The sequence below is a fragment of the Parambassis ranga genome, chromosome 14, assembly GCF_900634625.1.
Source record: "Parambassis ranga chromosome 14, fParRan2.1, whole genome shotgun sequence".
Lineage (NCBI taxonomy): Eukaryota > Metazoa > Chordata > Actinopteri > Ambassidae > Parambassis > Parambassis ranga.
Window position 1 is genome coordinate 2,919,827 of NC_041034.1, and position 13,791 is coordinate 2,933,617.

The 13,791-nt window shown below is 46.1% G+C and overlaps 2 protein-coding genes across 3 annotated transcripts in view; one reads left to right on the forward strand and one right to left on the reverse strand.

The window, feature by feature from the left end:
- The window catches only part of tmem132e (transmembrane protein 132E), a 339,900-nt gene extending 329,661 nt beyond the window's left edge, over positions 1 to 10,239 (forward strand). For both annotated transcript variants that reach the window (XM_028421320.1, XM_028421319.1), the window contains exons 8-9: positions 5,009 to 5,203; positions 8,835 to 10,239. In XM_028421320.1, the coding sequence (XP_028277121.1) occupies positions 5,009 to 5,203; positions 8,835 to 9,908 (1,269 nt within the window). In that variant the 3' untranslated portion in view covers positions 9,909 to 10,239. The remainder of the gene's footprint in view (positions 1 to 5,008; positions 5,204 to 8,834) is intronic.
- Positions 10,240 to 12,059: 1,820 nt separating this feature from the next.
- Positions 12,060 to 13,791, reverse strand: LOC114446456 (proline-rich receptor-like protein kinase PERK9). Its single transcript, XM_028422098.1, has 2 exons — positions 13,677 to 13,791; positions 12,060 to 12,670 (listed from the first exon to the last, which is right to left on the reverse strand). Exons 1-2 carry the CDS (start codon positions 13,789 to 13,791, stop codon positions 12,060 to 12,062), a joined length of 726 nt encoding a protein of 241 aa, XP_028277899.1.

Sequence of the window (13,791 nt, forward strand, 5' to 3'; positions counted from 1 at the left end):
TTATGATGGCGTTATCACAATCAACAGTGTTTTCTCCATTTATACACACACTGGATGCAACACGTCCCTGAACGGTCCATGGAGGGTTTTTTTTTTTCCAAAGACATTGTGGGAAACTTGGGAAATCAACAACTGTGCTAAAAGAAAATGAGGCAATCCGACTGAAAATGGAAACCAAATTGTTGCTCTTCATCAGCAAATGCACCCAGGAATACATCACACACATCACAAATTGATAACAGTCAGGGAGAAAATCTGTCTCCGGGGTTTGTTTCACTTTTAATGTGACAAAATCGTGTTTGAAGCTTAATTTCTGTCTGAAAATTACCAACAAAGCCTTACTTTAAAACCATCAGTGCCAGCAGAGTGAATAATAAAGCTGACCGCAGTGCCGCGCTGCTTTGTGTGTTGCTATTTCACATTCTGGATTTTTATTTTGAGACATCTGATACAGATTTTTTTACATGTCTGGACCGGGACACCTGCGACTCACATTTATTTAAAGCTGACAGTCTTAATTATAACTTGATAATAACTTGAAAACTATTGAGCTATTTCAGCTTCAAATAATAAAAATTCAAGTAAACACTAACTCTTAGATCCTGCTCCCAAAAAAACAAGTTTACTTCATTTGCATATAAGAGCAGAATCTTTAATTACTCTTAACTACCAGTCAGTAAAACACTTCCACGTGCTGTATCCAAGTGTTAAAACCCAATTTATATTGACTCTTAATCTGAAAAGTGCTATAATCACAATCCATGAACATCCACTCACCCAAAAGAATTTGTTTCTGTTTAATCATATAAAAACAATTTAATTTTTAAAGCAAAACTTTCTTCTTTTCAGTAAAATGGCAGCAAACGGCAACCTGAAAACTGAGGCTCATATCCCAGAAACTGCACTTCCTCAAATGACCACTTGAGGGTGTCTGTAAAAGTGTGTACACCCCCCCCATAGACCCCCCTGTTTACTTTACTCTTTACTTTTGCTCTGTCTCTAAATGTTTTTATATGTCTTTCATTGTGTTACTTTTAGGGAGGGAAAAAAAGTCTTAGTCTTAGTTTGGGTCTCGGTTACCATGGCTACAGCTCCAGCCTCTCTTTCTGCCACTCTCTCGCTCTCATTGGACACTGGAATCAAAATGCTGCCCTTTAGCTTCATAAATGTGATGCTGATGCAGTGCAGGTCAAAGTAAGTCCACCCATAGGGATGCTGAAAGTGTTGCAGAACCCCCTACTGACTAGAGGCTGTAACTGCAAAGAAAAAAAGAAAAAAATCGGCTCTTTGTTAGTGCTATAAACAAACTGTGTTTGTTCACAGCTCGTCAATGGATCTAAACTATTAATCAGAATTATAAATTGAGTCACCAGGCACGTGTACGTGTGAGTGTGTGTGTGTGTGTGTGTGTGTGTGCTCTGTAAAATGGCATGATGACTCAGGGAAGGCGCTACAGATAAATTAAAAAAAATTCACAGCAGGCAACAATCAAGCATAATGACAAGAAAAGAAGCACATCTCTCTCCATGTTTGTGTGTGTGTGTGTGTGTGTGTGTGGGACCTGGTAAAAATATCCCTGGATACAATTCTAATGCCAAAATGTAATGTCGGCTTATTGTTTCCAAACAGAATGATGTTCATGTCACCTTTCTTTGACTCTTCCTGTTCTATTGAAACATTTAAAAGGCTGTTAGATTCAGGGGTGTAGAAGAGGTGTATATGATTCTTTTTATTGTTTTTTGTTAAGTCAAGCTTCACATATAGCAGACACCGTGGGAGGTTCAAGCATTGATACCAAACTTTGACTGCAGCTAGTAGCTGTAGCAGCAAAGTGTTGTTTTTGTCTTAAAGGTCGGGTAGGAGATTTCATTCTGATGCACTTTTTGTTAAATTAGTGTAACTTCTCTTTACAATCCGATAGCAACCGATTAGTTCGGCAGTTTCTCATTAAAACGAAGAATATGAATCATCTGTAGAAGCTATAAAACACTAAAAACATCAGCCAATCCTCCGGGTGGACCCTGCACGGAGTATTGGCTGGTTGTCACTCTCTTCCTGCTCTGAGCGTACCAGAGAGGTACATGCATGATGGCCGAAGTCACAGACCGCAGCTCGTCTTCAGGTTAATGCGCGTCCATGTGATTGGGAGGCGTGGCTTTGGGGTGAGCTCCGAGAGAAAGGGGCGTGTGTTTACTTTCCAAATCTGGCTGACTCTCACTGAGTTTTCAAAATCTCCTACCCTACCTTTAAATACCCCTGAAATTGGATAACTGACAGCTCCTAGATGCCAGCACAACATGATATGTTTCCATAACCGCAAACAAGATTATGTTCTGTGATTTCATTTCTCTCTTTTTTTTTTTACACAATCAATGTCTTTGAATTGTGTTTTGACATTTAGACACAGTTGCCTATATTGATTTAGAACAGTGTTAGATTTTTTTTTTTAGTTGCTTTAATTGGCCTCTGAAAATATCAGCCACGGCCGAGTGGAACGTGAACTAGCAGAAAATCAATGGTGAGCAAACAGTTTTGGTCGGTGGAGTGGAGCTGCGTCTGAAGGATTTATGATTAGATGTGTTTTTACACCTCAGCACACATCCTGAGCTCATAAATATGGGCTTCACCTGTATTAACCCTTTGAAATAAAAAGTTTCACAATCAAGCTAAAAAAAAAGAGAAAGCAAAAAAAAAGCTCCCGCAGAGAAAGATCCATCGTGAACGTTTTTATATTCATCCATTTACTATCATGCCTCAGGGTTTTGCACACACACACACACACACACACACACTTGTGGTTTGTGGTAAATGAGTGCATATGTTTATGTGTTGCCCAGTGAACCATAACTCTCACTTTCTGGCGAGTTAATCGATCACTGCAGAGGTGTTTTTTCCCCCCGTATTTTTAGCTCTGGTCATTAATAAAAAAAAAAAATGAACTGTGATATGAGTACTGCAAAATAGTGCACAGTGTGTAAAACAGGAAGGCGTTAAAGACAGAGGCCTGCACAGGGCGGCTGTTAATTGTTCCTGCGATTAACCTCTGTAGGTTAAAAGGACATTAGCAAAGAACATTAGATCATTCATGCAATTGCGAAAACACAAAGTTTGACAACTCATCAAGCCGCCTAATGAGTACGAGCCGCCATGTTGTAACATAAAAGTGACACCAGCCATAAAAAGTGAAGGTGTCATTGAAGGTGAGGCATTAATGCTGATGCAGATAATTAATTACCTGAAGGTCGCAGGGCTCCTCCTACAGGGACGCTGCCAATGTTTGGTGTGGGACACATTATATTGGCCCAAAAACACACAGACAAATGTGTAATCCTGCAAAAAGCTAAGCAAAGTGTGTGTGTGTATATATATATATATATATATATATATATATAGTAGCATATTTACTCAGCCAGCATTTTGTTCATCATGACATTGATGACTATAGCTGTAACTTAGCCACATTGCATGGATCTGGGTACAAGCTAGCTGACCAATTTAGTGGTGGTGGCACTGGTGAAGTAATAAAGTAAGACTTATTCCCCTTAACCCTCCTAACACGGAGGTGCTGTTCAAACTACCGCTGTTCAAACTACCGTAGCTCTGGTTATGTTCACACTATTGAAAAAATCTCGACGGACTCTGAAAGCTGAGAAACGGCTCTTTCCATCGCTATTACATTCATTACGGTAATGACCACATTGCGTGTGTGCCAGGGGCGGGAGTTTTGTGGAGCGTAGGAGAGTTGATGTAAAATAGTTAATTTCTGTAATCTCTTGTTGTCTTGTCTCGTCTTGTTGCTGTATTAATAAATGTACTAATTCATACTCATTAAAAAAGAAGGCGAACTGTTAATAATTATAGTAGTGAAAGGGTTAAACAGCTACAATATGGCTCTTAGCTTTGAATTATTCAAGAATATCTTGCTGGCAAACCACTGCACTGTGTGTGTGTGTGTGTGTGTATATACACACTGCATGTGTGTGGGTCCTTTATGAGAGAGGGATTTATGATTTTCACCGAAACAGAAATAATAATGCATCAAGACCAAATTAATAACAAAAGCAGACACCTGCAGTTGCATCTGCTTGCACAGATGAGTTGGCTCCAGCCTGTACATGACAAATTACATTGCACCAAATTACATGATGAATTATCGCTGTATGTTATGTGGCACTTAGATCTGAGACAAAGGCTGCAAAGCAAAGAAAGGGGAGTTTTCACTGATGTAGAAAACATCCAGCAGGTAAAAACAATTTAATGCGTAGACATGCATGCCTGTATTAAATCAAATTACTGATCAGGCAAATCTGAGGCTACTGGTGTTTGTTTGCAAGAATAACACATGTATGCTTGGCTAATTTCAGGGTGTAAGATGATTGGGGAGAGTCGGAGCACGGGAAGCCTTCACTGCTCTTGCCTTTACACGCTGTCTGAGTACAGCCAGACTTATGAATCAAAGGTGGAAAAGATTTCCCCCTCTGACTCTGAGGACAAGGCCGCCGCCTCACTGAGTGGCTCCTCACTTTGTTCACGTCCCTCATGACCTCTGGTGGCGACTGAAAATGATGATATTTTAAAAGTGCTCAAAGCGCTGGGTGCAGAGGCCTGTCAGAAGTCCAGGATTACCCAAAGACTCTGGACCATCTTTAAACGGTTCTGGCACTCAGACGGGCACAAGTGTTTTCTGCTAACCGCCACTTTGAAGGCGCGCGGCTTTAGATTGTACCGCCGTCGCCTGCTTGATGATGGATTCCGTCTGGAGTGGTGTTGTTTTTCCTGTGTGTTTGTGTTTGTTTTCACCATGATAGACAGAGAAGCACAGACACATGGATTCCAACAAGCAGCAGCAGCAGCACAAAGCACTTTAATCCAAAATTGGCTTGTCACGGGCTTTATGAGCTTCAGAAAGACAATAAAACCGCTGCCTGTTGTGGACTTGAGCGACGCCCCTCCTGTCATCTCTCTGTTTATTTATGTATTTATGTATTTATTTATTCTCCTTTTGCAGGTGGTGTCACCGCTGGCAGTGGACGCGGTGCTGGGAGAGGCGGCGTTCTCAGTCACAGACGATAAGGTTTCCATCACGGAGATGCGCGTTCATGCCATTTCAGGCCTGACCCTGTCCCTGCAGCCGAGCCCAGGAAACAGCCACACCATGGTGGCCAAGGCGACGGGACTGCAGACGCTCACATCTCCCAAACAGGTGACTTACAACACAGAGGAACTGTTTTATATATATGAGCCGAAACATGGGAAACATGGAGGGGAGATACCCCCAGAATGCACTGGGCTCAGTGCTAATTCATAGGTAGCCTGCTACTTCCCCCCTAAAATCACAATAAGCCATTTACTTCCTGGAACGTTTGGCTGGAAAGATTTACTTTCAGGCCGCATAACAGCATCACAGAAAATATGCAGGTTGCTCCACGAAGCGTGGTACATATTTATGACTGCTGTTTGTGTGTGTGTAAAATTACCTGCAGTCTGCCCGAGGTGAATAAGAAGCGCTAGCAACTAATGCTATTTCCAATAGCACCATGTCCCATAACACCTCCCAGTTAAGCCCCTAAGCAGTTTTATTTACGAGGAAATGGCCACATATTGTTGAAAATATCTGATTTATTTGGAGGTAAACAATGCACGGTGTGCTCCTTTAGACTCAAATGTGCAACAAGATACCTGATACCTTTAAATGAATGTAACTTGGCAGGAGGTCTGTGTTGTTATATGTGTAATTGTTGATGTGCATTAGATGTTACACAGTGTTACACATTCAGATAATATAACAGCCAGCCAATCAGCAGCAGCTCTCTTCACTGTCTGTGCGTTTCTTTATTTCCGGCTCCAAATCCCTCCGGCGGCTCGGCTGTATATCCACAAGCAGTTTCACTTTTAAGCAATAAAATAATTTCCCTGCTAAATCTTTTAAGCTCCGGCCAGCGTCGTTAGCGAGTGCGGCAGTGAAATAATAATAAGTATCCTTTCTGCTGCTTTATTACAAACTCTGCATATTAGCCAGGTCAGGCAGCACACCGCCGATACATTCCCCGAAATGGATTTCACCACTCAAGTGAGGAGCCAGAGAAGTGTGTGTGTGTGTTTTCTGTTACTCTCGACACACATACAGGAGGAGAAATTAATTGGCAGGCCTGTTTCACCTGAGAGAAGTGTGTGTGTGTGGTGTGTGTGTTCCTCCTCTGCCCTCTCATTGGCCTGCAAGACGCTAAAAATGCAACACCCAAACTGCATCCGGCATCGGTGAGAGAGAAGCAGGCATTAAATTCCAATTTTTCTTGCTTTCCGCTTCTTGGCCACCTTGAAATTTAATTATTGTAATGTATTGTCCTAAGTGCTCTCCAAGGCCTGGCCATAAAAGGCAGCCAATTCCTCTGCCGGCAGAGCTCTCAGAGGAACTGGAGCTATTTCAAGCCATTTGATTCTGTTTCACAGGAAAAACTTTTCACAATGTCCTCCGCCGCTGTAGAAATGAATGAAACACATAAACTACAGCTGGTGAGAGACAAGAGAGATGATGGAGGCCTCAGCTCAGTGGCTCTGTCAGTATCTGAAGGTTTATTGTAAACCACAGGTACACGTTTGCTTCCGTTCACTAACACCCCGTTCACATTGGGGAAATCAATCCGGGCCATATCTGGATATATCCGGATTGGCTCAAATGTGGCTCAGGTCTGAACGCAAATGCGGCTAGTGAATCCCGCTTGTGACGTCGTACTTCCGGTTCACGGGAACAGTGTCTGGGTTGCGTACAAAAGCAGTATGTAAACAACCATCGAACTACGACAGCAGTTTATTTTCCACAGGGCTACAAAGGAATAAACTGCTTTTTGAACCGAAAAAAAAGAACCAACGAGCGACACAGGACAAAAAATACACACACACGGTCTTACCGCGACCCGAATGGACTCTGTATATTACGAGGCGCCACCTAGTGGTTTGGAGGACAACAAACAAGCCGGGTTAAGCTGGATTGAGGGCGGACATTCGTGTGCTAGCCAGATTTGAAAATAGGTCTGAACGTATCCAGCTTAAAGGCTATCTGGAGTCAATGCTACTCTAGCTGGATTGACTTTCTCCAGTGTGAACGGGGCCTAAGTGACCACAGGTGTCGCTATAAACAAGTGTTCCTCTGTTTTTAAAGGCTTTCTCCAGGTATAACCAAACAGATTTTTCTTTATCTGTTCTGGACCCTGAGAACTGTTGGACTGTTTTAGAAACACATCTCTCCTCTTCCATCCATCCTAATGGTTGGCTGCTGCTGCTGCTGCATAAACACACTGTGAACAAAGGGGGCTGTCAAACGTAGCCTTGATTATCTGGACACCAGTGTTGTGGTTTTTCTCTGCAGCAGATGAATGTTGTCAGGTAACCACCATGCAGGAAGTGAGGCGTTTTATCTGCGCTCTCTACAGAGGCGTAGAGACAGTGAAGAGCGATACAAAATGAGGAGATCACAGACAGCAAACACAAAGAGGCAGACTCATCATCGGAGACACACGCTGCTGCTGTACGTCCCTTATCTGTCTGCTGTATGTAGCCTTCAGGATGGCCGTTCCTCCGCCGCCCCCTTCCTCCTCCGTGCTTTAAAGCCGTTTGCTAGCGCACACATCAGAGGAAGCCCGTCTGTGTGCATGTCAAGGCTTGTACCGAGCACGGGGTACTGCGGATGTTCACAACGCCCCGGAGATTTAGGGATTGGAGTGAGTCCAGGACTTCAAAGGCTCAGTTGGGAACAGACATTCAAATCACGGTAAACGCCATGAAAGAATAGGATCTGAACGGCTGAAATATTCTTTGGAGAGATATATAAACACAAGCTAGTCACAGCTGTTTGACAGTTTTTTTGTTGATATTAACACAGCAGGTTGTTTTCTGCACAGCCTCAAAGCTGCTATATGTCACTTTTCTCCACGGGGAATGAATTGTGCTGCTGTCACTGCTCCTACGCCTCCTCCGCCCCATCGGTCACCTTCCAGCCCACCATTTTGTCTCATCATAAAAAGCACAACACTACCATGAGCCTCTGTAATCTCAGGGTTAATCTGTGCTCTACCATTGCTTTTGTATGAGGCACAACATGTTTAGGTGTCCAAAAGAACTCAGCTGCCTGTTTAATAGCTTATACTTGGAAGTGACTGCAGTTCCCCATGCAGCCTCTAGGGTCAAGTCAATCCCCACAGACCTCCATGTTAAAACGTCCAGCGTTACAGCAGAAATAAACATGTTTACGATCAGATACAAACCTGTTTTGGTCTCACTTCATAAGTTTTCTATAAATCAGCTGGGATATTAGGCGATGCCAACATGACAACAATTGGAGCCACCCAAAGGGTCTTCTTGACATATTTGACAAGGAGTGACCTTTAACTAGAAGAAACAAGGGTGTTACACTACCAGGCCGATGTCACTGAGACGCTCCCGAGTGAGAAGATGTGACAATCTTAAATAGGTCTGTCCAGCCGTTGATGGGGAAACCTAAGCTATGTGTACACATGTTGCCTTTGTTTAGAAATTTGTCTGCTTCCAGCAGCTGGTCAGAGACAGCTGGAGAGCACCCTGTGCTGCAGGTGACTTCACAATGAGTCACAAAGCTGGAAATGATGGGTTTTACAACACAGCATGTAGCTCAGCTCAGAAATAACAGGAAGTGAATTGTTGGATTTGAAGCTCCTCCATCAGCAGCAGTCTGCTCTTCATAAACATGTTCAACACAGCCATGTAAATGTTTATATATTAACTGGTTGATTTGGTTTTTATCCATCTGAACCCAAACACAGATGATATCTAATCTGTCTTTCTGTCCTTTTGTCTGACAGGAGGCCAGTTTGTCCGTCTGGATGCTTTTCAGCGACAACACAGCCGCCACTCTGACCTACTTTGATCCCAAAGACTACAACCTCAACGCCTCCACGCTCGACGACAAAGTGGTGTCCGTGTCCCAGGAGCCTCAGCAGCGCTGGCCCGTGGTGGTGGCAGAAGGAGAGGGATCCGGTGAGACGGTGCGTGTGGAGATGACCATCTGTGAAGCCTGCCAGAAGACCAAACGCAAGAGCGTCATCGCGTCTGCCGCAGTCCATGTTAAAGTCCGCTTCGGTCCGGAGGAGGACTCTGAGGAGGAGGAGGTGACGACTGAAGGCGAGATTGAGCTGACGCCTGTCACCAGGCGTCCAGTCATCGACCCCAACGTCAGTGGAAGAGTTTATGACACGTCTAATGAGCAGCCTGCCAGTGTTCCCATCGATTACACCAATTTCCCCACAATCAGCAACCAAGAGCGTCCAACTGAGAGCGATGAAGCCGAGGAGGACGACTTCATGCACTCACCCCGCAACATGACTGACCTGGAGATCGGCATGTACGCTCTGCTGGGCGTCTTCTGCCTGGCCATCTTGGTCTTTCTCATCAACTGCATCGTCTTTGTGCTGAAATACCGCCACAAGCGCATCCCCCCTGAGGGTCAGGCCAACATGGACCACTCCCATCACTGGGTGTTCCTGGGAAACGGCCAGCCGCTGAGGGCCCAGTGTGACCTGTCGCCGCAGCAGGTCGAAAGCCCCAGCAATCCGCTGGAGGGCGTACAGACTTGCTGCCACGGGGACCACCACAGCAGTGGAAGTTCCCAAACCAGCGTTCAAAGCCAGGTGCACGGGCGGGGTGACGGCAGCTCCGGCGGTTCTACGAAGGAGAACAGCGAGGACGCCAGCTCACCCACCTCCAAGCGCAAGAGAGTCAAGTTCACCACCTTCACCACCCTTCCCACAGAGGAGCTGCCCTACAACTCCATCCCCATAGCCGATGAAGAGGACATTCAGTGGGTGTGCCAGGACATGGGCTTTCAGGACCCAGAGGAACTGCACGACTACATGCGCAGAATAAAGGAAATCGCCTGAGCTGAGCGGGGCAGCGGCGCTCTCAGCTTTCTAACAGAAACGCTCCTTTCTATTTTTCTCTTTTTCACCTGAGTGAAAGATCATTTTTCACAGACTAAAAGGCCAGCTGTTGTTTTGGTTAGGGTTTGTTCCATTTAGTTTGCACAGTGCTGTAATCTCATACACACTCACACAGAGGAGAATGCCAGGAAAGCCAAAGACTCCAGCAGAGGATCTCAATCACCAGAGACGTCTGTGAACCTTGGCGGTCTGAGCCATGGGCGGATGTGAGAACTGCTCCGGCTCTTTTTATTCTCATGATGTTTAGCTGATAGCGCCTGATAACGGACAGGACGGGGAGAGGGATGGATGGGGTTGTGTTCGGCGGCTCATTCTGAACTCTGCAGTACTGTACCTGTTCCAAACAAAGAGGCCTTTGATGAACAGATAACTGTCAAAGACTCTCATGTTAAAGAATCATTTTGTTTTTTTGTTTTTTTTTGCCAAAGTAGAAAAAACTTGTTCTTTTGATGGCGAAACCTTCTTCATTGTTGTACTTGGTGCGGCACACACTCATGATTTGTACTCATGTTCATTCCTGACATTTTTCTACATTTCATAGGTAGCCAGAAGCAGTGCCCTAACACAATACGACTGGTCCTCATGGTCCTGAACAAATCTAACAATGCCTTATACAAAGCGGTCACGGCTCACTTCTTAAACCGGGGTGGACACCCGGCTTCTTTTCACTATGGCTAGAGACAGTGTAGTAGAGGCGGGTTTATACTTTCCTGCATTCATGTTTTGAGACGGTGAACTTGAACGTCTGCACAGATTGTTTGAGTCCACGAGGCGACTCTCTGCAAGGGTGCAAGAGAGCAGATCATGACAGCTTTCTGCAGCAGGGTGGTGTCACACTGCCCCCCCCAGGCCACACAAACATGCGATGAGTTCTGTCCCAATCAGCGCTGCTGTCAGAGGGTGAACATGCCCTTGTATGGTGTCCAAGCAGAACACAAAATGAACCAAACCTTTAGGTCCACATGGATTTGTCACCCGAAACATTGAAGTACAGGATGTAGACACTTCGCCTGTGTGGATCGTCAACATCTGTGTGTCTGCACAGGTTTGACCAGGAGAACATGGAAGTAAGACGTATGATGCACGGGTGCATGAGGGTTGGGCTGATGAGAGGGTGATGTTTTTATAGATTTCCCAGCAGATGCCAGAAATCTGCACCTGATTTGCAGAGCAGAGTGACCTAACTCTAAAGAGCGGTGTCAGCGTGGGTTATATAACACTAGCAGTGGATTCTGTGTGTCATATAGAAACGCCCACGTGTTCACAGCGTCTCATGAATGCGGACAGTATAAATGTGGCTTTACATCATGTAAATCACTGCGACTGTCCTCAAACAGAGACGAGCTCGTGAGGGTCTTTGCATGGAAGGAGGGTCTGGAGGCGCCATCAGCCACCTCTCTCCTTCTCCTTCTCTTCTTTTTTTTTCTTCTCCAAATTTGTAAATGTTTACATTGTAATTATATAATCATTCATACACAAACTCAACATGTTACCATGCATTACACGCATGCCACTCCAGGCCCACATACACGCAGACGTTCCCTCTCTCTAGTATGTGTGTATATACGCCCGCTTCTTCACGAGGAGGTCTGAAGTCTGAAGCAGCTTCACGTCAGGACATTTTTATAGTCTCGTGGTGGGTCGACGGTGCCGGTCCCGCCTCCACCCTCCTCGGTAACGTCAGGATTTTTAACAAAGTGGTGAAATATTTGACTGTTGGGGATTTGCTATGCATCCGAACTGTAACCGATAATCCTTTGATGATTTACCCCCCCCCCCCCCCCCTCCCAGAGTCTGGCTTTGAAAGAGTTAAAATAAAAAGTTGTAATGTACTCGGAAACATTCTCACTGAGCACAAGATCCTCTAAACTCTGCAGGAAATGTCATCTCACCCCCCCCCCTTCTTTTAAAGAGGCTCCTGAATAAATGATTGATTTGTGTTCCATCATTTAAATCATGGCATCTCACGCCGCCACTCTGATTTCAAACACACATGTCGCATCATGTATTCATGCGCTCCTTGTGTTTGTGTTTTTATTCCCACTGAACTTAAATGTGGAGGTCACAGACGTGCTGAGGCAGGGCGGTCGGTCAGGCCGAGAGGAGGCAGGGCGTGAGGAGGCTGGGCGTGAGGAGGCAGGGTGAGAGGAGGCAGGGCGAGAGGAGGCAGGGCGGTCGGTCAGGCCGAGAGGAGGCTGGGCGTGAGGAGGCTGGGCGTGAGGAGGCAGGGCGTGAGGAGGCTGGGCGTGAGGAGGCAGGGTGAGAGGAGGCAGGGCGTGAGGAGGCAGGGTGAGAGGAGGCAGGGCGTGAGGAGGCAGGGTGAGAGGAGGCAGGGCGTGAGGAGGCAGGGCGTGAGGAGGCTGGGCGTGAGGAGGCAGGGTGAGAGGAGGCAGGGCGTGAGGAGGCAGGGTGAGAGGAGGCAGGGCGTGAGGAGGCAGGGCGTGAGGAGGCAGGGCGAGAGGAGGCAGGGCGGTCGGTCAGGCCGAGAGGAGGCTGGGCGTGAGGAGGCAGGGCGAGAGGAGACAGGGCGAGAGGAGGCTGGGCGTTAGGAGGCAGGGCGTGAGGAGGCTGGGCGTGAGGAGGCAGGGCGAGAGGAGGCTGGGCGTGAGGAGGCAGGGCGAGAGGAGGCTGGGCGTGAGGAGGCTGGGCGTGAGGAGGCTGGGCGTGAGGAGGCTGGGCCCCTCGGTCAGGGTGAGAGGAGGCTGGGCGTGGTCATGAGAACGTTCTGTTCGCGGTCACCAACGAGTTGTGCAGATGTGTTCATTGGTGTCTTGTTAAATGTTTACTGATGCGGCAGCAAAAATAAAAGATTCAGAGGGTTTAGACAGAGTATCAAACATCTGAGAAGGATTTCAACCAAAAACACGGCGAGGCTGCTGAGACCAGGCTGACAGCAGAGCTAACAGTGTTTTTAATTGCAGTTGCCCTGTTAGCGTAGCATCAGCGTGTGGAGATGACTTTTGACAGCTGACGTTATTCCAGCTCTGATCTCACACCTAACAGCCGTCAGATAAAAATGGCTTCCTGCGTTTCTTTCCTTGGATTTCACTGACACTGATCCTGCCAGCAAACAAATGTTACGCTGTGATAATGAGTGGAAGCCGCTCCTGTCACTCAACATTTGGTTCCCCTCCCTCCTGCTTTTAAAGCTCCTACAATCGCAGTCCTGGCAACATTTACCTGTCCAAGCAAAGCTAGATTTAACCGGTCCATATGTAAGAATTAGAAGACATTTATGTCTTGATATTTATCGCTAACTTGTCTATGTGACTTCATCCTAAATCCCATCTTAAAACCCCATGATCTTACTGCTGCGTTGCTAAGAAGCTAAGTTACTGCTAAGAGGCTAATGGATAGCTGCAAAGCATAGCTTGATTGCGTAGCTAAGCTACAGCTAACAGGCTAAGCTAAGCTTCCTTAAGGAATGTTATCTGAGCGGATATTGTCCTCAGCTAGCTAGCCACATTGTCGTACGTAATGGTTGCTTTCTGCTAGCCAATGCTAATGCAAAGCAGCAGTCATTAGCTAGCTATATTCATTGATTTAGCTTCGTGCTGTGTGATTTAGCTTAGCATTTTTGTCAGCGTAGTCACACTGAGGTGAAGCCAGTGGCTTGATCAGCAGCCAGAGCTGTCGAGTGTTTCCTGATTCTCACATATTGATCCTCTAATAATCATCTAATCTTGTTATCCATACTGATCAATATACTGCGTGTGAATAGACCCACCGTCATCCTGAGGATTGAGGCTTTGTGTTCTATGTGGATGCGTTTCAGCAGCCCGAGCCCGTCCTCCTCCTCCTCCTCCAGCGGCGGCTTCGACAT

Coding starts and splice junctions, on each gene's coding strand:
- LOC114446456 (XM_028422098.1), bottom strand. CDS start 13,791: ATGTCGAAGCCGCCGCTGGAGGAGGAGGAGGAGGACGGGCTCGGGCTG. Junction 12,671..13,676: donor GGTGGGTCTATTCACACGCA/GTATATTGATCA, acceptor GACCACGCCCAG/CCTCCTCTCACCCTGACCGA.